Genomic DNA, 25,733 nt, shown 5'->3' with positions numbered 1-25,733 from the left:
TCTGCCGAGCAGTGCTGTGCTCACCGAAAAGGTCGCGGATCTTCTCTTTGAAAAAGTCCCAGCTGGTAATGTCCGCCTCGTGCATCTCGAAGCACACCCGCGGTGGGCCATCGAGGTAAAAAAGCACGTTGACGAGCATAAGGGTCGGGTCCTACCTGTAGCCGGCGCTGATCCATTCGTAAAGGTTGAGCCATTTGTCGACGTCAACCCCATCCTGTCCGAAAAATACGCCAGGATCACGAGCAGGAGGCAGAACGATGTAGGTGGGAGCCACGGTAGGGGCAGGGGGTGAAGACGATGTGCCTGCACTGACTGACATAGTCGAAAGCGTGATGACGTGGCCATTGCAGAGCTCCGTGATCGAAACAGGGAACTTACCCAGCACTTCCACCACAAAGTTGTTACGTAAAACGACATAAGGCGGGACAATTTACACTGTATTTACAGTATTTGAGCCGAACATTAGCCAACATGGTGGACAGCCACCAGCATCAGAGAGAACCGTCTTCTTCGTCGTCTGCCCCAGGCTGAATGTCTCTCACGTAGCAATATAAAATAATTTTCTCCCTTAACACATAAACTATACCAGGTTAAACTTTCAGAAAGAAATCTTGGTATAAACTTCGAAGTGTACTCGATTTCGCATTTTTGCTTGGACTGCATTACCAAAAACCTCTTCCCAGAACATGAGGCATTTCGCATATCTTTAGGATCTCTTCAGCTTCGCAACGGCTTGTCCAAGAGATCTGTACTTTTCTGCCACTTTTTATCACTTGCTTTGTAACAAATATTGTTACGGGGAGAAACTATACGCAGGATTCTCCATGTTACAATATGTAGTTGAAGGGGCTCTGTAAAGTGGGTATATTTTTGTGAAAATATTAAATTTCCTATTCACTGTAGTGATACCTTAAATGCATCCGGTAAAACAAGCTAGCTTCCTCTGATGGGCTTGAATATGAAAGCACTATGCCTTTTCTTGCTTTAAAATATTTTGAAGGCACCCTGCTACATACTGTATATATTTTTTACCATGACAAATTTTGATCAATGCTGTGATTATAAAAATTGGTTAGACAGGAAAGTTAAAATAATGCTTCATCATTTTTTTTAGAAAGTGGAGACTCTCAAGTACAATGTCTGGTTCATTTGGCATGGAACGACACATGTGCAAGAATCATTTAATACCGCTGTCACACGGGCACCTGCGAACTCCGTTGAACATGAAACTCCCTAATGGAGATTTGTGGCAATGGAGTTGCGGCGGTGCTACATGGCACAGTGCGAGCTTTCGGTGGGCACCGCATGGGACAGAAACGGCGCTGCTGTGCTTACTTCCCCGTGCAACTTTTCACATATATAGTCGCCGTTAAAGTAAAGTATAGTTGCCGGGATCGCTGATTGCGGTGTTTCTCGCCAGGAGAGTTTTGCCGTACGACACGTGCGGCTCACGCGCGGATAAACAAATGAAATGGCAGAACGACACTTCCCCATGCAGGATGGAGAAGCATGGTGTAGAGAGTAAAGGCAATCATCTCCTTAAAAACTAATTGAAAGCTCCAATTACGTGGTGTATAACCAAATGCAAAACAAATAATAATGTTAAAATTTGTAAGTGAGCCAGTTACGACGATTTTATCAAGGTGGTTTTCTTCGCAGCTGTCGCTATCTGGGAACGAGAGTACTCCGTCCAGCCGTAATGGTCATTGCCGAACTCCCTTCGCGAGAAGCTCCATTAAACTTCCTTGGCTAAAGGGAGACCGTGTGACACCGAGCTTCGAGATAAAGACGACGGAGTTCAAAGGAGTTCGCGGGTGCCCGTGTGACAGGGGTTTAAAACCTTTTCTGCACAGTAAATCAGTGCTCCTTCTTTGCTACATTCTACGAAAATTATATTCTTGAGTTAAACTAATATACATAATTGAAAATACTACTATTGTTTGTAGTGTATTTTTATTGGTATTTGCTTTGCATTTCCATTCATTGCTTTCCTTCTGCCTATTGTTTCATCACTTGTGATGTCACTAAGAGCTTGAGGCAGACAAAAAGTTTTTAATTATATTGTAAGTAAGTGCAGTTGTTGGAACCTCTTAGTTGGCCATAAATAATAACTTATTTGTGATTGTAAAGAATTTTGATTACTTCAACTAAGAGCACTTAGGTGGCAGACAGCCCCCCCAAAAAAAGTTAAGCCTGTTATTTTTTGTCACTTGTTTATCACCTAGCAAGTGGCAGTCATTCTAGCAGCAGCTTTCGCTTGGCAGGATTTCCAATCAGGGGTCATGACCATCCCCAAGGACCACTGCTTGATGAGCGGATTTAGTGAAATCAATGGAGCTCATTCATATATAAAGAAAAAATTGAAATCACCGGCAGTGCACTTTGCCTACTGTGATTGTCTCCACCTATCTGCACTAGCTTTCTTTTGCAGACACTTGTACAGTTGCGAGCAAAAGTTTGGAGACCACGGCATCAGCAAAAAATTTAAATATATTCAAGCACAGCTCCGCGGCCTCGAATTGGCTTAATACGTTGTATTGGTCAAGCACGTGCACCTAGGCGTGCGCTCTTAATTTCAGCTGGAATGCCCAGGCTGCGAAGAAAAAAAAATAAAATCGTGGCCCCTTTGGTCTACAAACTTTTGCTCGCGACTGTACATGTGGCTGTCTTGCATCAATGCCAAAAAACACTTTGTAACCAAATGAAAAACCTGAATTATGAGTTGCAGACGATTATTGCTTGCGAGAAAATGAAACAATTTCAGAATGATTTTTAAAGCCATAGCTCTGACACAACTGTGGTTTGTCTGTTTTTCCAATGCTGTGTTCCATTTCTAAAGTTTACAATGAAGTTGCTGAAGTCTGGCATCCAAGGCCATAATCTATTAACCCTTTGAGAGTCGAATGTTTTCGGAAAAACTGTGCCTCTTTGGTCAATCTTTTTTTTATTGCAATCCCTGTTGTAGGAAATAATGGAAAACTCATGAATACAGCAAAAATTTATTGCGAGCAATATTTTGCCCGAAATACTCTTTACTCGCACAAACAGTATACATACAAATATGCTTTCGGTAAGATATCTAGCAAAATTTATGGCTATCAATTTGCTGTCCTAAAAACACATTTCATCAGAAGAATAGACGCGTCGGGAACGTGTCTGAAGAAAAAACATTTGAGCAGTCGCCGGGAGAATAGGCGCCGTGCGCAGCCATACCAAAATCCCAACTTCGTGCACCTCCGTTACCGAAAGGGGAATCGAAACTGAAGGAAACGAAAATGAAAGCTGATTAGCATCTGTGAACTTTGACCACTCCGCACTACCAAAAACGGAATAGCGGCAGCCATAAAAAATGAAAGCATTTCCTGCATGCACGCCTTCGAGGTAGCAGACAGCATGCACGCGAGCATGTGATGAGTGCTCGGAGGTAAACGGGTTGTATTGTGTGCACCAGTGAGCAGAAACATGATTTCAGATTACTTTAGGTGACTCCATAGAGATGGCAGCACCCCTCAACAAGCAGTGGCATCGAATACGCGCGAAATATCAAACATAACATCAGCACCGTACACGTACATAAAAAACCATGCCGTCTGGATCAACGGTGCCCTACATGTACGGCAAAAGCCCTCAAAGGGTTAACTCTTTTTTGGAGACCAGCGAACATGTTGCTGAGTCACTGTTGTTCATGGCCCATGCATAATCTCTCACTGCAGTTGAAGTAGCCCATTCACTATTCTTGCTGCAGCCAATCTGACTGTCCTCCTCGGAGATTTGTCTCCACAGGGATGAGAATACAGTGGCGGTCCAACTGCGCCATTTGCGCCATTTTGCTACAATTCGACTTGCCTGCTCCTGGCTGCGCCCACTCAAGTGCCGTTTGCGCCAACTGCGAAAAACTGCGGTATTTTCGCATTTTCACGGCAATGCAGTGTTTTCAAAAATAGGGTTTGTCAATGACCGATTTTCCGGACGCCCGATTTTTCGGACATGCCCAATAATTCGGACGCCTTTGCGACACCGCCACGGTACCCCATAGAGTCAATGTATAAGAACGTCAGAAATTTTGGACACGAAAACCTTTCGCCGTCTGATCTTCCGGACTGTTTGCCATGACCGCAGCTCGGAAACGGCATTGATCGAAGCCACCACCGCCGCCATTTTGATTATCTGGCCACTTGAACAGCCGCTCTTGCATACAAATCCGCTGGCAGCCGTAGCCACCACCGCGGCAACGCTAGTCCTGGCTACTTAGACGTTCGCTACCAAGCTTCTTGCTGTTCGTTGCTGTGTTTTTTATTACAACAATTCGCCGCTGTAAGCAATGGTGCTGACTCCGCCTTTGTAATCCTCGCCAGTGGCTTCGAAGCTCGGAAAGCACGAAGTGTTGGGTAATGCCGGTTCCCGAAAGTCAGCTCCGCCTCAATACAGAAGGGATACGTAGTGAAGCATACCAAGAGTAGGAAGGAGCAATTGGTTTTGGGACAAAATAAAATTTCATTCTGGAATATGGAAATTAAGTCTGCAAAATTTTACGCGGTGAAACCACAATCTGATAATGAGGCATGCCTGTCTTGGTACAAGGGTCGTCCGGGTCAAGTCCGATCGAAACAATTCCTATACCCAACGTCGACAAAGAACGGTGACGAAAGCAGCGCCTATGTGCGAAGATATAGGACCGATTAGCCACTGGAAGGCACGCACATCGCATTGCATTCACGTGTTTATGCACACAGACTGACTCGTTTTGCACATGCAGTTCAGAACTTTCTGTCAATCTGCGAACTTCTATGTGCGATTGCAGTAATTGCCGGCTTCGATGGTTGTCAAAAACACGTATGCATGATCTCAGAACCGATCGCCGGTTAGCCACTCATACGAAGATACCAACGGCAAACTTTCCGCGACGGCTTGTGGTAAGCTTGCCGGTCACATTGGCCAACAGCCAATTTTCGCCATGGCACACTGCCTTGGGCATTAGGCCTAATCGGTAGTTCTTCGAAAGGTTGGTCGGGTATCGGCGACAAAAGTTATGCTTTTGCACCAAATCGACTTGTATCTATTCGAGGACGCTATGAAAGTGAGTGCACGGGATGGTACGAACATTGTTTTCCACCATCACCATCTTTGCGACACAGCATACGGAGGCATCTTGGCGTCATTAATAGACTCACAGTCTCTTGTTGGGCTTCTAGCATTGTTATTGGGCGTAATACACATTTTGTCTAGTGTGGTAAAGCATATCAAAGCACATCTGTCATTTGAAATGCCTGTAAGACATTTGCCATAACTTTGTTTTGTGCATCGTTACATCTTTCTTGCGCCCAGGCGCATATCTTTGTTCTCGTTAGCTTACAAAATTTCGTTTACTTGTTTACAAAATTAAGTTCCTCGCCTACCCAAATAAAGATGTTTGCAACATACCGTGCATGGTATACCGTCCGTGGGAAGGCAAATTTAATTGGTTGCTGTTGGCTTTGTGTCTTGCTTCACTGTTGAGCAGCACTTACTGATTGCACAGTAATAACAAGCTTCGCCAAATGGCTACAGATTACTGCTGTACTACTCCAAGTGTTTCAAAAGGACCAATGTTTCTGCTCCGAAACTGCTCGAAAATGCTGGTGTGTCTGCTCCTAAACTGCTCCAGAATGACATTTTTCCTGCTCCAAAAATTGCTCCTTATCCTAAACTAGCTGGACCACCACTGAGAATCAAAATTATGGTCCCTTCCTGCACCTTCCATTCTTGTATTTGTCTCCCACTAGTTTTTGCCATACACTGATGTGATGTAGAAAACAACCACCTCATGTCCACGGTGTAGGTGCACTGATTCTATTGGGTGCCATGCTGCAAGCATTCTTGGTGTCTCACTATCACACAAGGTTACATTCAAGTCTGAGCTCAGTGCTGACTAGAGAATACAGCGGTTTTGGTGGTGGTGTTGGTACACAGGCCATGGAAGGCATCTTCGAAGTTTATTTTTGCTTTTATTTGGGAATGTTAAAAAAAAAAAGGCAGGTGATACCTGACACATAATATGCTGTCATTCATTCAGTTTTTTTCATGGTAACAAGGACAACGCCACAGCAAAGAAGGCAGGTGTTGTCCTCGCTAACGCAAGACAAATTGCGGAGTGTCAACCAACTAGCCCAGCAGTGCACATTGTTTAGCTGCATTTCTTCCAGTCATGGTTAACATTCAATTTATTAAAAACTATGAATGTTGGGAGACTGCAGTGACACAGTGAAGCTTGCTCTGAAAGTTTTTGTTGTGCCAATTGTGCAGGTGTTTATGATGTTCAACCACCGAAAGGAACTGTGTGCTGTCAAGCTGGTGAGCTTGGCAAATGTGCAGTCAAGTGTGATGAAGACTTACTTGCAAGAAGTGACTATTCTCAGGACACTGCGGTCTTGTGACCGTGTGGTTCGTCTTTATGACTGGTGAGGCCCACTTTCTTGCTGAATTTTTATAGCGCTGGTCACTTATGCTTTATATTTGGCTGAAGACAAATCTTCATGGAGAGGAGTCAATTTTGGTGATAAGGTTTAGACAGTGTAGAAACTACCTGTGCAGTATCAAGTAGTGGAAGAAATAGTGTTCTGCCTATATCATTTTAGGAAATTACAGACTGAGAAAGAGAATATTTATAGTCACTGACTGATTAAGCACAAAATTATGAGGGATAATATGGCAAACAGTGCAAAAACAGGACTAAGAGTAGATAAAGGGATAGCATGTCAAACACTGCAAGCAGTTCCGCCTTGTTTTTGTGATCCGAGTGCAGTAATAAAATAACTTGTTGGTGTATGTAAATCACGTTGAATAATATGGCACACAATGCAAAAACAGGACTAAGAGTGCATAGTGAAATTAACGACATGGGTGCCGACTTCCAAATATTAATTGTGCAGTATTGAAACATGTAGGCAAAGAAACTGTGCTTTTTCACCATTTCATGAGGAATGTTTCGCTATGTGGTGTGGCTCTACCTTGCTTCAACAGCAGCGTAATACTCCCGGAAGCTGATTATACAGTTAAACCTGGATATAACGAAATTGACAAATTCCCGAAAAACTTCGTTATAAAGAGGATTTCGTTATATGCAGGTTCGGCACGAAAATTCGAAAAAGAAACGTTGACCGTATTTACTTGATTCTAACGTGCCCTCAATTGTAACGCGCACCCGTTTTCGGTTTTCGTCGAAGCACTCATCCTCGGAATGTCACACCAGGTACCGGATGCGTGGACGCGTGTCGTTTCGCACAAGCGCGAGGCATCAGAAACGAAGAGCGAGTGTCACGATGGCGTCGTATAGGGTTACAGTAGAACCTCGCTGTTACGTTCCCGGGGCTGCGTTTTCCCGGCTGTTACGTCGTTTTCGACCGGTCCTGGCACAGCTTCCATAGAACCCAATGTATTGGTAACCCCGCTGTTGCGTCGCAACTGTGGGACCGTTCCCGCATCATACGTTGCGAACTGCCACCCCGCGCCGGCCCAAGCGGCCATTTTAACTTTTCATGTCGCATGGCTTGGTGGCTTGACGATGGCATTGGCCGCCCAAAGTGCCGGGGGCGACAACTATGACGTATTTTCGGTTTCCGCCAACAAAAGCATGGCCCTTAAGATCCGTATTTGCTATATAAAGATGGTGTCCATGACGCGTTGTGGCCCTAAAATTGGTTTTGGCTCATAGATATTCCGTATATAAGGGTACGGCCACGCTAGCGGCAAAAAACACGTGCGTCATGCAGCGAGCGGCAAGTTGCCGCACGTCAGCACCTTGCCGCGAGGCCACCGTGGCACGTGCGCCTCGCCGCGCGGCATCTCCCGCGCTCTCCTAACAGGCGAGCAACACCGCGAGCGCTCGTTGTTTCATGCGAGAGACGACGATCGTCGATTGAAAACCCGGCGCGGACCGGAGGCATTCCGGTTGTGATGGCTCCGTGATGTCACCCTCGTCGCTCTTGATTGGTTCTTCATCTCGCGGCACGCGGCATTTGCCGCAGAAATGGGTCTCGAACCCATTTTGCGCGGCACGCCGCAAGACCCCCGATTCCTGCTGCTTTTGCCGCGTGTTTTTGCCGCTAGCGTGGCCGTACCCTGAAGTCCAAGGGCGATAACGCAGTTGCCGCGCGCCGTATGCTGTATGTGCAAGTGAAAACGAGCGAGGGGAGCCGACGACTGCATCTAAATCTCGCGCGCGCAAGAAAAGCAGGGAGGAAGCGCGCCTTCTTCCGTTGCGCTCGAGGCACCGGCGAGGGAGCGAGGGGGGAGGGATAGCGGGTCGGCGTGCGGTCGCGCAGGCCGTATCTTGAAAGCGATCTGCGTTGGGGCAGAGTCTAGCAGTGTAGGTGCGTTGGCGGCTCGTAGCTTTCTGCGTGCTGTGTGTTCTCGGCGCTCAGTTTGCGTTGAAGCGATAGACAACAGCACGAAGGTCACTTCGCTCGCTTCTCCAGCGGCGCTTCCACACGCCGCCAGCGTTTGACAGCGCGTGTCCGCGCTCATCGAGTCTGATGTGCCACAGCGTGTACCAGCGCCTCGGCAACATCAGCTGGAAAAGGAGAGAGTGCCGGCTTGGCGGGCTAGGCCAGCTGCAGCAAGCAGCAGGATCAGATTTGAATGAAGGGAGGGGGAATGGTCACGCCCGCGGCGGCAAGATCACCGGGTCGAGGTATGCAGGGCCGCCTCTCACACACGCACGCACACGTGCGCTGGCTTCGCATTCCGTTGCGGCGGAGAAGGTGCTTCCGGTTGCTGCTCGCGCAAAAATGACAAAATTTGGGGCGAAATCTGTAGGTGGTCGGAGGGGAAAATTCGTTATATCGAGGGGGGTCTCTCGCTGCCACTTAGTTACGTACAGGTTTCAAATACATGTGCTTCTATGGAGTAACGGCGGGGAATCGAAGAACTTCGTTATATCCAGGAATTCGTTATAAGCAGGTTTAACTGTACTACAATGCCAAGTATGTAGTCAATCCGCACCAAAGGTTGTCGCAGATGTGTCATTCTATTAGCTTAAAGGGCCCCTCTTCAGTTCTGGCCATTTTGAACTGACAAGTGCAGTGCATACAGTGTGCGCTAACGATCGTGTCTGCTAAGTATTATTTATTTATTTTGCATACTTTCCTGGCTCGAAGGCAATTCAAAAATGGAGCAGTAAGTACAAAAAATTATACCTCCCTTCCACTCCGTGAAGATGGTCGAACAGCGAAGCTGTCTTAGTTGCACCTAGTCTTACAAGTGTTACATGTGCATGTGTTTCACGTTATGCAATTGCGTAAATACAGGTAAACACAGATCTACAACATGAACTTCGACGATACTCAAGGAGTGTCCAGTTCTCTGGTCGAAACCTGCCGAGCCGCCACCACAGGCATCGGCTGCAGTCACGGACACCGCGTGCGCTCGGCGCAAACAGGGAAACGCATACGGCGTCGGCAGCAGCTCTGTGCGTTATCAGAAAGGGCGCGCTGCACGAAACACTTTATCTTATACCCATCGCCTATCCTCCTCCTCGCGCCTATCACGGCCTCTCATTGGTCGCCTCCTCCCCCAGCGCGTGCCCTCTCATTGGTCACCACCACCCCCAGCTCTCCTCCTCTGCTGGTCACGTGACCCGCCCTCCAAGGCACGGCTCTCATCCTCTCCTGGTCACGTGACCTGCGTGACACCGGTGGACGGTGGACTGACAGATGGCAAAGCCTCCACCTACAACAGCTCCGCTGTTAAAAAAGAAACAGCACATAATCACACAATAATCGGTTTTACAAAACTGCAGAAAATACAATATTCTTGAAATTGTCAGTGTCAGAAATGGCAGCAATGGAGGGAGGAAGATCGTTCCAGTCGGCGCTGGTCTTGGGAATAAAAAAAACCATGACACATTTTTGTTCTAAAAATGAAACACCAACTTTAAACATGTGATCAAAACGGGATGAAATGTATGAAGGATGGGTAATAAGATGATCCTTTAATAGTGGGTTATGGTGATACAGTCTGTGGAAAAGACGCAGTCGGAAACATTTATGGCGCAATGATAGGTCTGGTAAAGTGTGTTTTTCATGGAAGTAATGCTACATTCCTATGCGCCCTGGAAAGAGTTTAAATTTCAGACCAAACGCTGTTTGCCCTTCTCCTCGCGGGTGTCGCGCTCCCAGCCGGGGATTGATGTCAGTGGTGCAAGTCCACCTGCGTACAGGGTCGTCCACTCTTAGTACGAACACGGCACAGCATGGCCGCACTCTGAGGACCGCCAGCACACACAACGTGGCCGGGCATCGAAGCGTAAGCGGCGCAGGTGCACAAGAGCTTGGAGGTGGGGCTTCGTAATGTGTCGTCTGCTAAAGCACAGCGTGCTCTCCTGCCTTAGCAGACGATACGAAGCCCCGCCTCCAAGCCCCTGTGCGCCTGCACTGCATAACTTCGATGCGCGGCCACGCTGCGCTGTGTTCCTTACTAAGAAAGAGTGGACCACCCTGTACATTGCCGTGCTGTGACGTCACACATAGTGACACATGACTTTAAGAATTATTCAAGGCAACATCAGGTATTTGTTTAATCTGTTGCTTCAATGGACGAATTAAGGTTTACAGAAATAATAAAACATACAATCCAAATGTCTGCGTGTTTTGGTTTCACTTCTTACCATAGCAAGAGAGATGTACCGTATTTACTCGATTGTAACGCGAGGGGTGACTTTTTATTGCGTCTATCAAGAAAAAATAAAACAGCACAAGTAATGCTAGGGGTGACTTTTCGTTGCATCCAGCAAAAAAAAAATCGCTAAAGTAACGCGAGACCACCGGATGCATGAAAAAGTCGCAGTTTCGCCCAAAAGGCAAAGCATAAATTGTGATAGCAAATTACAGTATAGACCACTTATAACGTAACCGCTTATAGTGCGGTCTTTTCAGACTCCCGTTAATTTTCCCATAGCACTCCATGTATACACGTGTCGCTTATAGTGCAGTTGCGAGAAACGAAAATACCGGTTACAGTGCGGCTGCCTGGGAGTACGGAAGTCAGCAGGAGACGGCGAACGCTCCCCTCAAACGGGCGCCCCAAGGAGTGATTGAGGAAGAAAGAGACGAAGTGGAGGAGAAGGGCGCGTGGTGCGAACGAACAGCCAGTGAGGCTGAAACCAGAATCTTGAGTGCGAGTCGAGTCGTGAAATATCACGGCGCGCATAGCGAGCGAGGGCCACGAAACGGCCAGCGCTCGCTTCACGATAACGGCAGTAAACGAAACTTCAGCGAGCGAGCGGGCGGCGCCGGCACGGTACGGCGAAGGGCGCACGCGGAGACCGTGGAATGTGAGGGAGGTGGGCGGCAGGGAAGCGGATTTCGCCTTGGCAACTCTGCCGTTTCGGTGGCTCCCCTCGCCCTCCCTCGTAGCTCCCTCACTTTCGACTGTCACGGTGCGCGCCCGCCGAAGTGCATGCGCCGCCGCTACAGCCGGCCCGGCGCCAGCTCCCCGAAGTTTCGTTTTCTGCCGTTATCGGGAAGCGGGCGTTTGCCGGCGTGGGTAGTTTCGTTGGCCGGCCTGGGACAGCGCCGCTGCTTCCCTCTGCGCCGTAGCCGCAGCGTGCAAGGTCAACACGTGACTAGAAAGTAGAGGAAGCATAAAGGAGAAAGAAGGGTTCACTGCCATTTTCTACGCGTGGGCTACGGTAGCGTGGCTGAGACGTCGGCACGTACACGCATGTTCCGGCGCAACGCAGAATCGGCGACCTTGCCATTTGAGAGAGGGTGAAATGTCGGCCGCGTTTCTTTTTTTTTTCTCTTTTTTTTTGGTTCGCAGCGCGACATTGAAGGGTCTCCCCTAAGCTTTTACTCTGTGGCGGTGCCGGAGCAATGCCGGTCGGAGGTGCCGCCGCGTGATTTGGTTCGAATTAACGAGGTTCGACTGTAAATTGAATGCAAACGTTCTAGCCGCATTCCTCGACTGTCGCATACGTGTGGCGGCTCGGTGCACATGTTTTCCATTGAAAATTGTTGAAGATTGTTGCTTTGGTTATAGTGCGGATATTCGCGACTCCGGCGACTTACGTTATAAGCTGTCTACACTGTAGTAGAGAGCTATACGGAGTAAGGATAGTAGTTTTATCGGCTGCATAAACTTAGGCACATTCGCTTACTAACTGAATTAACAAGCATGGTGTCAGTGCGCACAAGCAAACATGAATAGATCACACTCGATGACCGCAGACAACCACTGTGAAAACACTAGCGTGAGCAAGCGCGCCAACAGCAGCGAGCGAAAGTTCGTGCAGTCTATCGCTTCAACGGAAACTGAGTGGCGAATGCACACAGCATACAAAGGTCAAAGCCGTGTGGAGATCGCTTTCAAGATATGGTGCGCGCGACAGCCCGCAGCCGCGCAAAGTACAAGTACGCGGTTGGTGGCAGAGTAGAAGCCGCACCCCCTCCCTCCTGCGCTGCCTTCCTGCTTTCCTACTTTCGCGTGCAATACTGAGTCGCCAGTTTCGCTTGCACCCGGCTGCAAGATACGCATTTGGTGCCGCAGCTAAACATTGCCTCCCCTCTCTCCCTCCCATCCCCCCACGGCCTTTCGCACGATAGAAACGCCGCATTAGCTCTCCGCTGTGCATCCGCTCTCTGTGAAAGCGCGCGTCCCTCATGCGCTTTCACTCACACATTTCACTCGATTAGAATTGTGTGCATCGTGGCACTTGAATTTTGGTATTCGATTGTAACGCGAGGATCGACTTCAGGTAGCAAAAATCTGGAAAAAAAACTTGCGTTACAATCGAGTAAATACGGTACTTTCATTTCATCTGCTTGTTCCCACGTCGTGCAGTCGCGCGTGCAGAGAATGACTCGTTTTCTATAATGTTTCAACGCCACGATCATGCTCTCTTTCATCCTCTCGTGCCGGCCTCAGTGCTCGTGATTGTGGTTCTGACTTATACCGCTAATCAGGTGTTCTTGTGCAGAGCGACAAAATCATCTGCGCGAGACGATAGAAATGAAGCAAATCACACTAGAGATTGTCGGAAGTGCGCCACTCGGCAAAATCGCTAGAGAGAGAGAAAAAAAGCATTGCTGGATCCCACGCACTGTGGGAATCGATGTAAGCGAAGCTTTGTATGCTGCTTGCTTCGATTGACGATAATTAGCGGTGATGTTGGCGGCCAATTTATTTCTTCGTCCAATACTATAGTGGTGAGTTGATGTAAATTGCGTGTACCACTGCTGTTTGTCTGCCTAGTCCACAGAACACACAAGGAGATGTGTTTGCTTGAGGCGTTGAGTCATTGTTCCAAATCTCAGAGAGGGTTGAGCATTATCATTGCCTCACATGGAACATCGCATCGTGGCAAAAGTGTTAAACTTCAATTGAATTACAGGGCTGTACGTAATTCAATTATTATAATTGTAGGTATACATTGTACACATACATTCGTGGTCTGCACCACGTTTCGCTGCGTAGTGAAGATGCTCCTGTTCCGCGCAACGCTTCTTTCGGGCCTGGGTGTCCTCGACACTGAGTGCACGCTTTAGAGCCATTTTGCTGGCGCCTGTTTATGTGCTACTTCTGCATACTGTTGCCAGCACGCTGTTGAGACGCCAGCTCAAAGTACTCTCAACTCTCATCAGGCTGTAGACGATTGTAATGTTTACGCTATCACAGCCCAGCACCTGCATTTTTGTCGCATAGGAAAGCAAGCAAGCACAGCACATGCAATACGCACAAACTGTGAAACTGCCGACGCAGAGGCGCCGGCCGGGATGCGCGGAGGCGAGCGCCATCTGGTGGTGTTGCAAGAAACCCAGCGGCATGCGCCGCAGGACCATCACAGCAGCGCTCAGAAAGTCGGGAGAAGAAGCAAAGAAAGCTTCACTTTAAAAAAAGGTGGGGCCTGTGACGTATTCGTCACACGATCCTCCGTCTCTGGTATGGGAGAACGCCGGAAAGGAATTTCTTTTGCGGAAGCTAGATGGGGGCAAGTGGAGAGAGTGTATGTTGGCGGTGGCGCTCGCCTCCTGAAATTATTGGTTTTATGGCACTTCAGCATTTCTATCGGTTATTGATGAACTAATTTGAAAAATTCTTGCGGTAGAACACTCCTTAGAGGGAATGCAAGAATTACCATTGTATAACCAAAATTTGCTATGTGGCCTGGTGAGGGGCCCTTTTACAATGCCTGCAGGCTCACGTCACGGAGACTGTACACGTCATACAAAAGAGTAGACTCAGCTTCTAGTTAATTATTCAGAGTAGTTTGTTCTAGTTTCATATAGGAACTTCAGCTTTTATGAGTAGGTTGTACAAGCAGTTGCACATCGTCTGTCCATGTGGATTTGGGTTCTACCATTTTCTTCCTCCGTGTTTTCCATCATATTGACTCTAAGGTGCTCAAGCACAGCTCTAGTGCCACGTGTCTCTGAAGCATATTCGCATGATCATAACTGAGCACCCTGAAATCCTGAGTTTTAGATAAATCCCAGTTGTAAATTTTTTTACTGGCGGGTGTTTTTTACATTTTATCAGATTAATCTGAAAGCGCAGAACCATATCTACAGTATAGGTAAGCATGCACATAGTCCAACAAGTCATCATTCTGATATTGCATTGCCATTGCTAACTTTCCACTTTCACAATTTTCTGTGTGATTGTCGTCGTTTTAGTGCACAAAGGAAAGTCCTCAGCACCACGCTCGGCAAGATAGACAGCCGTCCCCTTACGGAAGCCAGAATTCTTGTTCCCTGGTCCCAGCAGACTGTTGGGCGCTAGTACGCTTTTTAAAAGAAACAGGACTTAGTGAAAAACTATAGAATGTGCGGACTGATGTGTTTCTTTTTCTTTTCTTTTTAATCTTCTCTTGTTTTCTAATCTTTTCTGCCCTTACCCCATCCCCCTGTGCAGAGTAGCCAACCGGACACTTAACCTGGTTAACCTCGTTAACCTCTCTGCCTTTCTTCTCTTATTTTCATTCCTTCCTTCACAATTTACTGAAGGAGCTGCAGGTGTACAATGCGAATGACTAAAACAAGATTCAAATAACAGTTATAGCATTTGCTGGGCACTTATTCTGGAGTGAAAAGCCTGTTATGTGCAGATGCCTTTTTTTCTGCACCATAAAGTTTGACTGGTTGTGTACAATTGTGCATGTCTGAGCAGTGCATCAAAAGCAATAGCAGAGATAAAATTATTGTTTAAAATATGTCACGTACTTCTTGCGACTCTTCTTATTGGTCCTTTGCTGCAAATTTAAATGTGTTCAGTGTTTTAATGAAGAGTTGGGAGGTAGATGTTTGGGTGTTTGCTCTCAGTGCCAGTATGTCGTCATGTAGAAGGCTCACTTTGACAATGTTTTACATCAGGCACATTCTTCAAGTGGCTGCTCTCCAAGTATGCTGTACATGAAAAAGTTGGATGATGTTATACCTGACATTCCTGTTGAGAGCTCAGACATTTTGTAAACTTGACAAAACTTGCTAAAGAATTAAAAATATTTATCTGTTTTGCTGCAGTATGCTTTTAATGTTTCTGAAGATGCAATAAGTGTCGTGAAACTAAATTTTCAATGCACAGAATTAATGGATGCCTGAAGGGGAATGATATCCTTATCCACGTGATCTTAGCTGATGTAGTTCCTGAAGGAGCAGACTCTAGCAATAATGTCTGCATTGCTGCGTGCTGCTGCGATTTGGTCATGGATACCAATAGAAACCTGGGGCTGTATTTTATAAGGTTTCTTTTCTACTGATTCTATTAATTTTTATCATCCATCCCACTGTCTTGCCAATCCTGACGATAGTAGAGGTTGAGCTTTCTATGGTCAAATGACAAAGGGCAATAAGAATTGGACATAAAAAAGAAAAGAATTACAAAAAATGCATCATCTATGTCTATATTTGACCACTTTCAGTGATTAAGTGATGCTTTCACATAGTATAACATTCAGCACAATGCCTCATTACTATAGAAGGCATTCTTAGACATCAGTGTTTTCAAATCTTGTTAGCACACATCTGTGCAACTCAAGGTAATGCTGACTCAATTGCCAATAATCTCCTATCATTAGTTCTAGTCCAGTTTGCTTGTTTAGGCAGCTGATGCATGCTGACAAGAGTATTCTTTTTTTTTTTGTAGGAAATACGGCCTTTGGAACAGTGCAGATTAGTGAATACAGAAAAATCAAGGAGCTGTGGTGACTGTTGCATTTCTTTGTATGTGCATATCTATGTTCGCTGCAGTGAGCTCAACACGGAGGACAAAGTGCTCGCCTTGGTGATGGAAAAGGGTGACCAGGACCTTGCAACTGTGCTTATGGACAGGAAAGATGACCTCGGTCCAGTCACCATCAAGTTCTACTGGTCGGAGATGCTACTGGCTGTCAAGGAGATACATGACAAACGTGAGAAGCAATTGCTCCTGTCATTTATGCCGGGGTACACACACGCTCCCATATTGGGGTTTGGGGGCCAATTGAGTGGATTGAGTGAATTTTCTCCAAAAGAAAAGACAGGGCACCCGTAGCTCTGGATTTGCAATACCTTCCCTTATCTTTTAATGCAAAGCATTCTTTAGTGAGTTTTCCAGCAAAATCTGTCTATCCCTTGACGCCTTATGTCTAATTGCATAATTGGTCAAATTAACACATGTAATAGTAGATGATCGGTAGCATCACAAATAAAAAAAAATTAAAAAATACTTCTGACCAGGATTTGAACCATGGACCTCAGGCTGGCAGGCAGATGTCTGTGTGAGCCACATTACATTCATGGGAGTGAAAATTTCTTTGGCCTCAGTTTACATCACACCCGGTTCAAGTCAAAAGGACACTAAGAGGTTTCTCTCCATTAGTTTCCTACAGTAATGCGTAAGCATCTTTGCAGAGTACCCCAGCAAAATCTGTCCGTCCCAACGCCATCTTGGCACGGCCACTTTTTGCACACGCAGCAGATGACCTCGAAACCACTGCGCACAGGCTGCGTATGCGCTCAGCTGCGCTGACAGCCATGCGCAACCACGACCGCTCTAGAAAAGAAGACTCGCGCCAACCTGCCTCCCACTTCCTCCTCCTTCATCGCTTCATCGCCTTACCGTGAGCTCGCTCCCCTCCCCCCTTTCCTCTGTCATGTGGGTAGGCTGTGCTCATCCTTCTCAGCTCACCCTCGCATGCTTTCACCCGCACCAAAAATGTACAGTGGGCAGGGTATGATCTTATCGCACTTGGACTTCATACAGAACACACGATGCTGCTTTGCTTTGGCAATCACTCTTTGTCATGCGGCGTGCGATTTGAGAGGTGCGTTTGCAAGCAACCACTTGCAATTCAACCATTTTACCATCTGTGTCCGCAGAAGTTTACAGTATTTCTTCGCGGGGCTAGTGAAATTTCGTTATACTGAAATTGTGTATAAAGACTTCATTATATTGAGGTTCTAAATACATGGTGTTCTATAGACAAGTTACAAAAAGTTGAATGCTTCATTATATAGAGAATTCTGTTATAGTGAAGTTTGTTTTGTCTATGTATAAATGCATTTGTTTTTGACAGGTGTGGTTCACTCGGACCTGAAGCCAGCCAACTTCCTCTTTGTGGCGGGGAAGCTGAAGTTGATAGATTTTGGCATTGCTGCCACAATGCAAGAGGATGTTACTAGTGTCCACAAAGAGTCACCGGTACAGTATGCATATATTGTTCTGCGCGTGCTTGTCATCTACTAAAAGTGTTCAGACAAATAATTATGTAATTACTCTGATCAACTTGATAAGCCAGCTCGTTAAAGTACGCAGTGGGGTTTGCATGGCAATAAAACTTAATTTAGTGGACACTGTGATGTGGCTGTTTTTTTCCTTTTTGCTTTTACGTACTTCCTCTCCCGGTTACTTTCTCTTGTTTGCGTGGTTCTCTGTCTGTCTGGCTACCACTGGCCTCTACACTGGCTTTGGTATCAGTAGTGACGGCGTGAGCCGCTCTTGATTAGTGGGAAGCTTGCTTTGCTGGCGAAAATCCTCTCCTTCTGTTTGCACCAGTCCCGAATGCAAGTTTCGGATTCTTTGAATGCCTGTGATGCGGCCCAATTTCCGTCCGTCTCCGCACACATGATCACTTTCCTTTTAAATGCGGCATCATGATGAACTCTGTACTTCATGCTGATAGAGGAGACGCAGAGAACGTGAAGACAGACGGTAGACTATTGCCTAAGCACGTGTACTGCAGCACATGGAGGAAGCTATGGTAGCTAGGCTCGAGAGGAGCTAGGCTCGATGCGCGTGCGAGGCGGTCATTTTGAAATGCCGACGGCTATATGGTAACGCAGATTTAGGGTTGCGCACGCAATTTTCGGACCTGTTTTATAGGAAAAAAGTGCATGTTAGATTTGAGTAAATACGATATTTGTGGCTTGAGGGAAGCGTTTGCCGTCTAGGTTGACTGCCGCACTTCCAGGCAGCCACACTGTAATCGGTATTTCGTGTCCTGCAACTGCACTATAAGCGATACGCGTATACATAGTGCTATGAGAAAATTAATGGGAGTCTGAAAAGACCGTATTATATCCGGTCCTGCACTCGAAGCGGTTACGTTATAATTGGTCTATACTGCATATAGATAACTGTAACCCCCTGGCAGTGTTCACATTGAAAAATAAACCAGAACTAAATATACAACAGTATCCTATAAGTGCATGTGCTTTTGTGCCTACATGCCCTGTTTTTTTGCACTCTTGATACATGATACACTTTAGAGGGCAGCACAGCAGAGGGCAATCATCACTCTTAGTGGTGAACTTGCACTGCATGTGGAATCACTATACAAGTTTTGAAACCACATGTGCCTGGAAAACAACTTCCATTCGAAGCTTGTACATTCAACCTAAAATCGTGTGGTAGAGTATAGTCGGGTACAACTTTAGAAGGCAGCGGCATTTGCCCCCTCAAAGGCATCCGCCGCCTTTGAGGGGGCAAGAAGAGCCTCCACCAATGGGCGCGCACTCTAGACTGACGTCATGAGCCAGACAGCCGGTGTCCCCGCCGACGGAGAACATGGCAGCCCGCACTTCAAGCTAGGCCGAGTCGTGTCAGCGGAACTGCTTCTTTAGTCGGGAGGCAATCGGCTGCTGCACTTCGGTCATCTGGTCAGGGCCTCTCCTGTCTTCTCAAGTGTACCAGACTATAGACTTCTGTTGATTCGACTCTGGTTAATTCGATTTTTCAGTTATTTCAATACCGACCGAAGGTCCCGGCTGGTGCCCATGCATTTCTATGGGCCTTAACTTTCGTTATTTCGATTATAAAATTGGCCTTTTCCGGATAATTTGAACTTGACCAGTCAGCATGCACATGCCTGACCCCTATGGTGACCCCTTTACTGGCAGCATCTGTCTCAGCAGAGCTTAGAGGACAGTGAATGTGTTGTACACACGCCATCTTTTGTCAAAAACTCCATTTTCAGCCTGCCCTAGGAAAATTTACCATAAATAATGATAGTTCACAAAGTAAGGTTACGGTGTTTGCCCAATTCGAATGCACAACTTTTCTCCGAGAATATTGGGCCAGAAACTGCATTCATTGTTCGTATGATGCAGCATAACACAACTTTATTGCGGCGAAGCTGATTTAGGAAACCAGCCGCCACTGTGCAATACAGTGTAGACCGCTTATAACGTAAGTCGCCGGAGTTGCAAATATCCGCACTATAAGCAGTACCGCACTATAACCAAAGCAACAATTTTCAAGGCCTGCACATATGCAAAACATGTGCACCGAGCCGCCACGCGTATGCGACAGTCGAGGAATGCGGCTAGATCGTTTGCATTCAATTTACAGTCGAATCTCGTTAATACGAACCAAATCACGCGGCGGCGCCTCCGACCGGCATTGCTCCGGCACCGTGTTGTGATGCCGGTTACTACAACCTCGGCTGGCGTTACTTCTAGGTAGCGTGGCGTTGTCGGCAGGCTGCAGGCATCCGGTAGACCATGGTGACCAGGCAGAGCGAGACGATTTTTAGTGCGAAACTTGCACTGTTTATTTCATGGTTGGTGAAAGTAAAAAAAGAAGAAGAGAATAATTAGAAAATACATGGCGGGGCTGCTTAAATAGGCCTGTTCAATTCGTGGGCGGGATCTCGCTCACGTCAATGTGACGTGGCAGGTACTGAGTCCAGTCGGGGGGTTTGGCGGCTGCTCCCTCTCTCCTAGGCGACGTTTCCCGGGCTTGCCTCCGCTAGCGGCGACTCGAGGCACCTGAGGGTGCACAGTTCGGGGAAGGTGGACTTACTCGCCTCCTGCCCGCACGCACACAAAGGGGCCAGTAATCACTGCGACTCGAGGCTCCTGAGGGTACACAGTTCGGGGAAGGTGGACCCCCTCGCCTCCTGGGCACATGCACACAAAGGGGGTCATTAATCACTGCGACTCGCCCACCAGATTGAGGACCACCCGAGACAACCACAGCAAGTTGGGATACATCCCTCGTTAATCCTTTTGAACGGGCTGTCATACGTCAATCGTAATCCTTTTTGGCACGGGGCATCACATGTCAATCATACCAACCGCCATAGAGTAAAAGCATAGGAGAGACCCCTCAATGTCACGCGCGAATAAACAAAAAACAACGAAAAAAAATTCTCCGGAAATTTCACCCTCTCTCAAATGGCAAGGTCGCCGATTCTGCGTTGCGCCGGAACATGCATGTACGTGCCAACGTCTCAGCCACGCTACCGTAGCCACGCGTAGAAAATGGCTGTGAGAACCCTTCTTTCTCCTTTATGCTTCCTCTACTTTCGAGTCACGTGTTGACCTTGCAAGCTGCGGCTACGGCGCAGAGGTAGCCACTGTAGCAGAGGGAAGCAGCGGCGCTGTCCCAGGCCGGCCAACGAAACTGCCCACGCCGGCAAATGCCCGCTTCTCGATAACGGCAGAAAACGAAACTTCGGGGAGCTGGCGCCGGGCCGGCTGTAGCCGTTATCGTGAAGCAAGCGGTGGCCGTTTCGTGGTCCTCGCTCGCTATGCGCGCCGTGATTTTTCACGACTCGCACTCAAAATTCCGATTTGAGCCTCACTGGCTGTTCGTTCGCACCACGTGCCCTTCTCCTCCACTTAGTCTCTTTCTTCCTCGAGCACTCCTTGGGGCGCCCGTTTGAGGGGAGCGTTCGCTGTCTCCGCTGACTTCCGTACTCTCAGGCAGCCGCACTGTAACCGGTATTTCGTTTCCCGCAACTGCACTATAAGCGATACGTGTATACATGGATTGCTATGGGAAAATTAACGGGAGTCTGAAAAGACCGCATTATATCCGGTCCTGCGCTATAAGCGGTTATGTTATAAGTGGTCTATACTGTATATATTAGATGCTTGCCCATTCTTGCTAAAAAATCAGGTACACTTCGTTATCTCTACTTTAGTTTCTTTTACTCTGCACACATAGAAAGCTGACATGCATTTGATTCGGGGACATGTTCGAATAGGTAAAATATACAGCCAAGTGAAATGGTGGTGTGTTTTTTTTTTTTTTTTGTCTTGTTTAATTCGACCCGCTGAATAATTCAATTCATGTTATTGATCAATTTTATCAGTCCCGTCAGGGTCGAATTAACAGAAGTCAACTGTATAATGTATTTGGCCAATGCCTTGCATGCCCAAATGTTAGGCTGTGCGACTGCACCATAAGAAATAAAAATGTTTGCACTCCTTTCATGGTCTCCAAAGCTTTATTTGCATTTCTACAGTCCTGTCTGTTATAACGAGGACCAATAAACTAGTGATTACTGTTTACTTACAAGCTCTGCCATCAATTGAGTATGTCGGAGGCAGTTTTTCTTTGATGGAATAAGCTTTGTGATACTAGTACTTAAATCTAACACAGGTGTGAGGACAACTTTGGCTGTTGAGTCAGGACTGCATATTCCATGTGACATTATTGTGGACTTCTCCATTTGCTCTCACTTGCTGAGCATGTAACTAGGATTCATGGGCACTGCCCTAAAGCATACTTTGATGGCATGTCTGTACTGTGAGCAATGCTGTTTCCAAATGTGGCTGCTTGAATAGACAGGCTTTTCTGTGGTTGCTGAAGAAGTGCAAACTGTTTGTTGCAGTGCGGCACGCTGAGTCATGGTTGGCAAGTAATATGAAACACACTTGCAGCCTGGTGCTCTGTAGCAAATCACTGTCTCTTATGTTTTAATCAAACGAAGCAGCTGACATGCATGTTTTGGAACTTCTCAATGTGGTTCACTTGTGGTAGCTGAATTTAGTAACAAAGCATTCACCTTCTGGGCCAAGAACTATTTTTGAGTGAATTGCTGTAATGTTTTTCAGATGGGCACATTGAACTTCATGTCCCCAGAATCCATCATGTACACAACTTGTAAAAAAGGAAAGGACTGCCTCAAGGTATGTATTAGTTGGTTATGCTCTTGCACCCTGTTATATGGAGGCCAGTGCATGGGTAATCTTGTGCTGTAATGTCGCTGTGTTCTGCCACAATTCTCGGGACAATTATTTTGGAACTGGTGCTAGTCAGTGCTTTTACTGTCGCTCACTCCTTAGTTCGGGCTGTTCGGTTACATTGAAAATCATCGTTGGTGGTTTCTGCATAATTTCTTCTCCGTTAAACTGCTTCAAATTCGGAATTTGGTGCTCCAAAATGGAGTTTTCTTTCCACGTAACCTGCTCCAAATTTTTATTTTCCTGTTCCAGAACTAAGATTTTCCTGCTCCAAGAATTTCTCCAAATCCTATTTCAGCTGTTTCATTCCTGGCCATCACAAGATGGCGTTGGAGCACATTTTCGTGAAGGTTGCTGTGGGTTAATTTTGAGCCAGACTACAATCTGGAGCAGTAATCTCAAACACTTTCGGAGATACTATCTCTTCCGCGAGATCTTGCTCGACTCGCCACCGGATGCATCAGCACAGTGGGAAGAATGCTGTTGGTCGGATACTTCGAGTTGATGCTCAGTCACGTTAAATCTCGCAAGAGTGATGCAATATCTCTGAAACAGCACGCTCAAAAATACCGCCCCTGTGCACTCAGTATCTGTGGCCAATGAAGCACCAGCAGCGACAACAATGCACCGCTTTTATGAAAAATTGTGAAAAGTTTCCCTTCTGTGAAGGTAAATTCTGCACGTTTCGTTTTTGTGATTATGAACATGGGGGGCATGTTACATTCAGATGCATATTTATTTTGTTACCTTAAACCCGCGAAAATTTGGTGTGCCTTACATCCGGGGACGTGCTAGAATCAGGTAAATATATTAGCCAATTTAGGACCTTCACCATGACTTGCACCTCAATACAGTAGAACCTCGCTGTTATGTTCCTGGGTGCTGGGTTTTCCCGGCTGTTACGTTGTTTTCGGCCGGTCCCGGCACAGCTTCCATAGAACCCAATGCATTGTTTCCGCTGTTGCGTCGCAACTGTTCCCGCATCATACGTTGCGAACTGCTACCCCATGCCGGCCCAAGCGGCCATTTTTACTTTTCGTGTCGCTTGGCTTGGTGGATTGACGATGGCATTGGCCAAGGGCAATAACGCCGTTGCCGCACGCCGTATGCTGTATGTGCGAGTGAAAGCGTGCGAGGGGAGTCGACGACTGCGTCGGCTCCCCTCGCGCGCAAGAAAGAAAAAAAATACACAGGCCTGCGCGGCACACGCAGCACAGTCACAATGTAAGCTGGTGGAGCGGCTCAAGAGTAGCTCCAATTTCAGCACCACGCACACCAGGGTCTTTGTGAGAAAGTCTCTTCGCCTCGTTTCGACAAGAACGATCTGAACTGTCCGTCCTGCGTCAATGGCGCCACCATACTAACGGAAACTAGGGATCGCTTTTTTTTTTTTGCGTGCCTCGTTTGAATGGCATCTCGTCGTCTGCGCCTTAACTGGATGGCGCCACCATACTGGTGGAGGCTCAAATCGTCTGCATCTATAGGGTTTTCTTTTTTTTTTCGCTTTCACAAGCGCATGCGTGGCTCAGTGGTAAAGTATCCGACTCGCGCGCAGCGTTTCTGGCTTCGATCCCGGTGGAGAGCGGGTACTTTTTTTCTCATTTCCAGCTATAGCAGTTACGCGGCAGGAGCGGTGGTGGCATTATTGCGACCTGAAACGGCTATTGGAATGAGCCCATAACAGCTTACGCTGTAAAAGCAGGGAGGGAGCGTGCCTTCTTCCGTTGCACTCGAGGCACCAGCGAGGGAGTGAGGGGGAGGGAGGATATAGCGCGCGGCGTTGTACTCTAGCATCAACTGCGTACTGCGTGGCGGCGCGCAGGCCTATCTTGAAAGCGATCTGTGTTGAGGGCAGAGTCTAGGCAGTGTAGGTGCGCCGGAGGCTTGTAGCTTTGTGCGTGCTGTGTGTTCTCAGCGCTCAGTTTAAAAAAATTTTATTATGGGGTTTTACGTGCCAAAACCACGATCTGATTATTTATTTATTTCATTTATTTATACAGTAAAAGCTCGTTAACTCAGATCTCACGGGACCGGAGAAAGTGTCCGAGTTAACCAAATTCCGAATTATCGAATGGACCATGAAAACAAAAGGAAAACGTACACGGCACAGACAAACCTTTATTTCTTGAAAAAGTGCGTTATTTTCGTCTGCCTTGCCGTCGGAATTTCTGACGGAACGATCTTATTTAATCCCATCAGGTGGTGGTGTGCACGTTCACTGTCGCGAGAACAAACGCAGAACTCCTTGAGGACAGCGAGGGCTTTGGCGGCCTCCTGCACGGTGCGGCGACGTCGCGTTGGCGGCTCATCTTGACCGTCATCATCGGAACAGTGATTTTGGTCCTCTTCAAGCACTTCCGATAATATATCATCGTCAGTCAGCGGACCAGCAACGGCAACATGATAGTCTATAGCGACGTAGTCTAAAATCTGGACGCCACTAGGAAGGACAGAGTCAAAACGCGTGTCATTCACCTCGTCGTCCACATTTCCAGTCGGCTCGCGGGTGTCCTCTGGAGTGGCCTCTGGAGGAATATCCGAGTCGTCAGGGTGGACAAAGCCGCTGTGCCGGAAAGAATTTGCAATGACCGCGGGCGGCGTTTCGCTCCAGACATGCGCTAAAATGTGAATTGCGGTCAGGAGAGTCAGGTCATATTCTCACCCTGCTTCCTTGCACAGCAGGAGCCGTTCCAGCACATGCTTCCTGTACCTGCTTTTTACGTGCTGAATTATCCCTTGATCCAGCGGTTGCAGAGCAGCCGTCGTGTTTGCAGGTAGAAATACAAGTTCGATGCACTCCAGCCCTGCAGTAGCGCACCCAGGATCTCTGCCAGGGGGGGGGTTGACAGTTTGCCAATACCATCTAAACAGCACTAATTTCGATTTTTTTCACGGGAAATTGTCAAAAAAATGCGCTTTTTGCGAGTGTGCAGACGATTGCGCGTCTTACATCTTAGTTGCAGCACTCAAATGCGTAAGGAAAGAAAAGGGGTTAAACAAAAGGGGGGCTTAAGTCGGCCTCAGGGGGGGGTTACAACCCCGAATCCCCCCCCCCCCCCCCCCCCCGTCGGTGCGCCACTGCAGCCCTGTCACTCTGGTATGAGCGCTGCAGTTGTCAACTAGAAGTAAAACCTTGCGCTTGTTAGCAGAGAAGCGGTGGTCGAGCTGGCACAGCCAAGCTTGGAAAATATCCGAGGTCATCCAGGCCTTTCTATTGGCGTGATATTGCACAGGAAAGTGGTGAATGTTCTTAAAACACCTTGGGTTACGTGCCTTCCCGATGACTAGCAGTGGCAGGCGCTCGTGCCC

At 47.3% G+C, this 25,733-nt stretch overlaps 1 protein-coding gene across 2 annotated transcripts in view; it reads left to right on the top strand.

Annotated features, from left to right (window-relative positions):
* The window catches only part of LOC119436803 (uncharacterized), a 125,674-nt gene that overhangs the window by 44,789 nt on the left and 55,152 nt on the right, over window positions 1-25,733 (top strand). Inside the window, exons 12-15 of one of the 2 annotated variants that reach the window (XM_049659997.1) lie at window positions 6,283-6,437; window positions 16,221-16,381; window positions 17,528-17,652; window positions 22,296-22,370. In XM_049659997.1, the coding sequence (XP_049515954.1) occupies window positions 6,283-6,437; window positions 16,221-16,381; window positions 17,528-17,652; window positions 22,296-22,370 (516 nt within the window). The remainder of the gene's footprint in view (window positions 1-6,282; window positions 6,438-16,220; window positions 16,382-17,527; window positions 17,653-22,295; window positions 22,371-25,733) is intronic. The other variant, XM_037703793.2, reaches the window with a different exon arrangement.

The sequence above is a fragment of the Dermacentor silvarum genome, chromosome 1 (genome assembly GCF_013339745.2).
Source record: "Dermacentor silvarum isolate Dsil-2018 chromosome 1, BIME_Dsil_1.4, whole genome shotgun sequence".
Taxonomy (NCBI): domain Eukaryota; kingdom Metazoa; phylum Arthropoda; class Arachnida; order Ixodida; family Ixodidae; genus Dermacentor; species Dermacentor silvarum.
The sequence above is the reverse complement of the archived record's forward strand: the minus strand, read 5'-3'. Positions and strand labels throughout refer to the sequence as shown.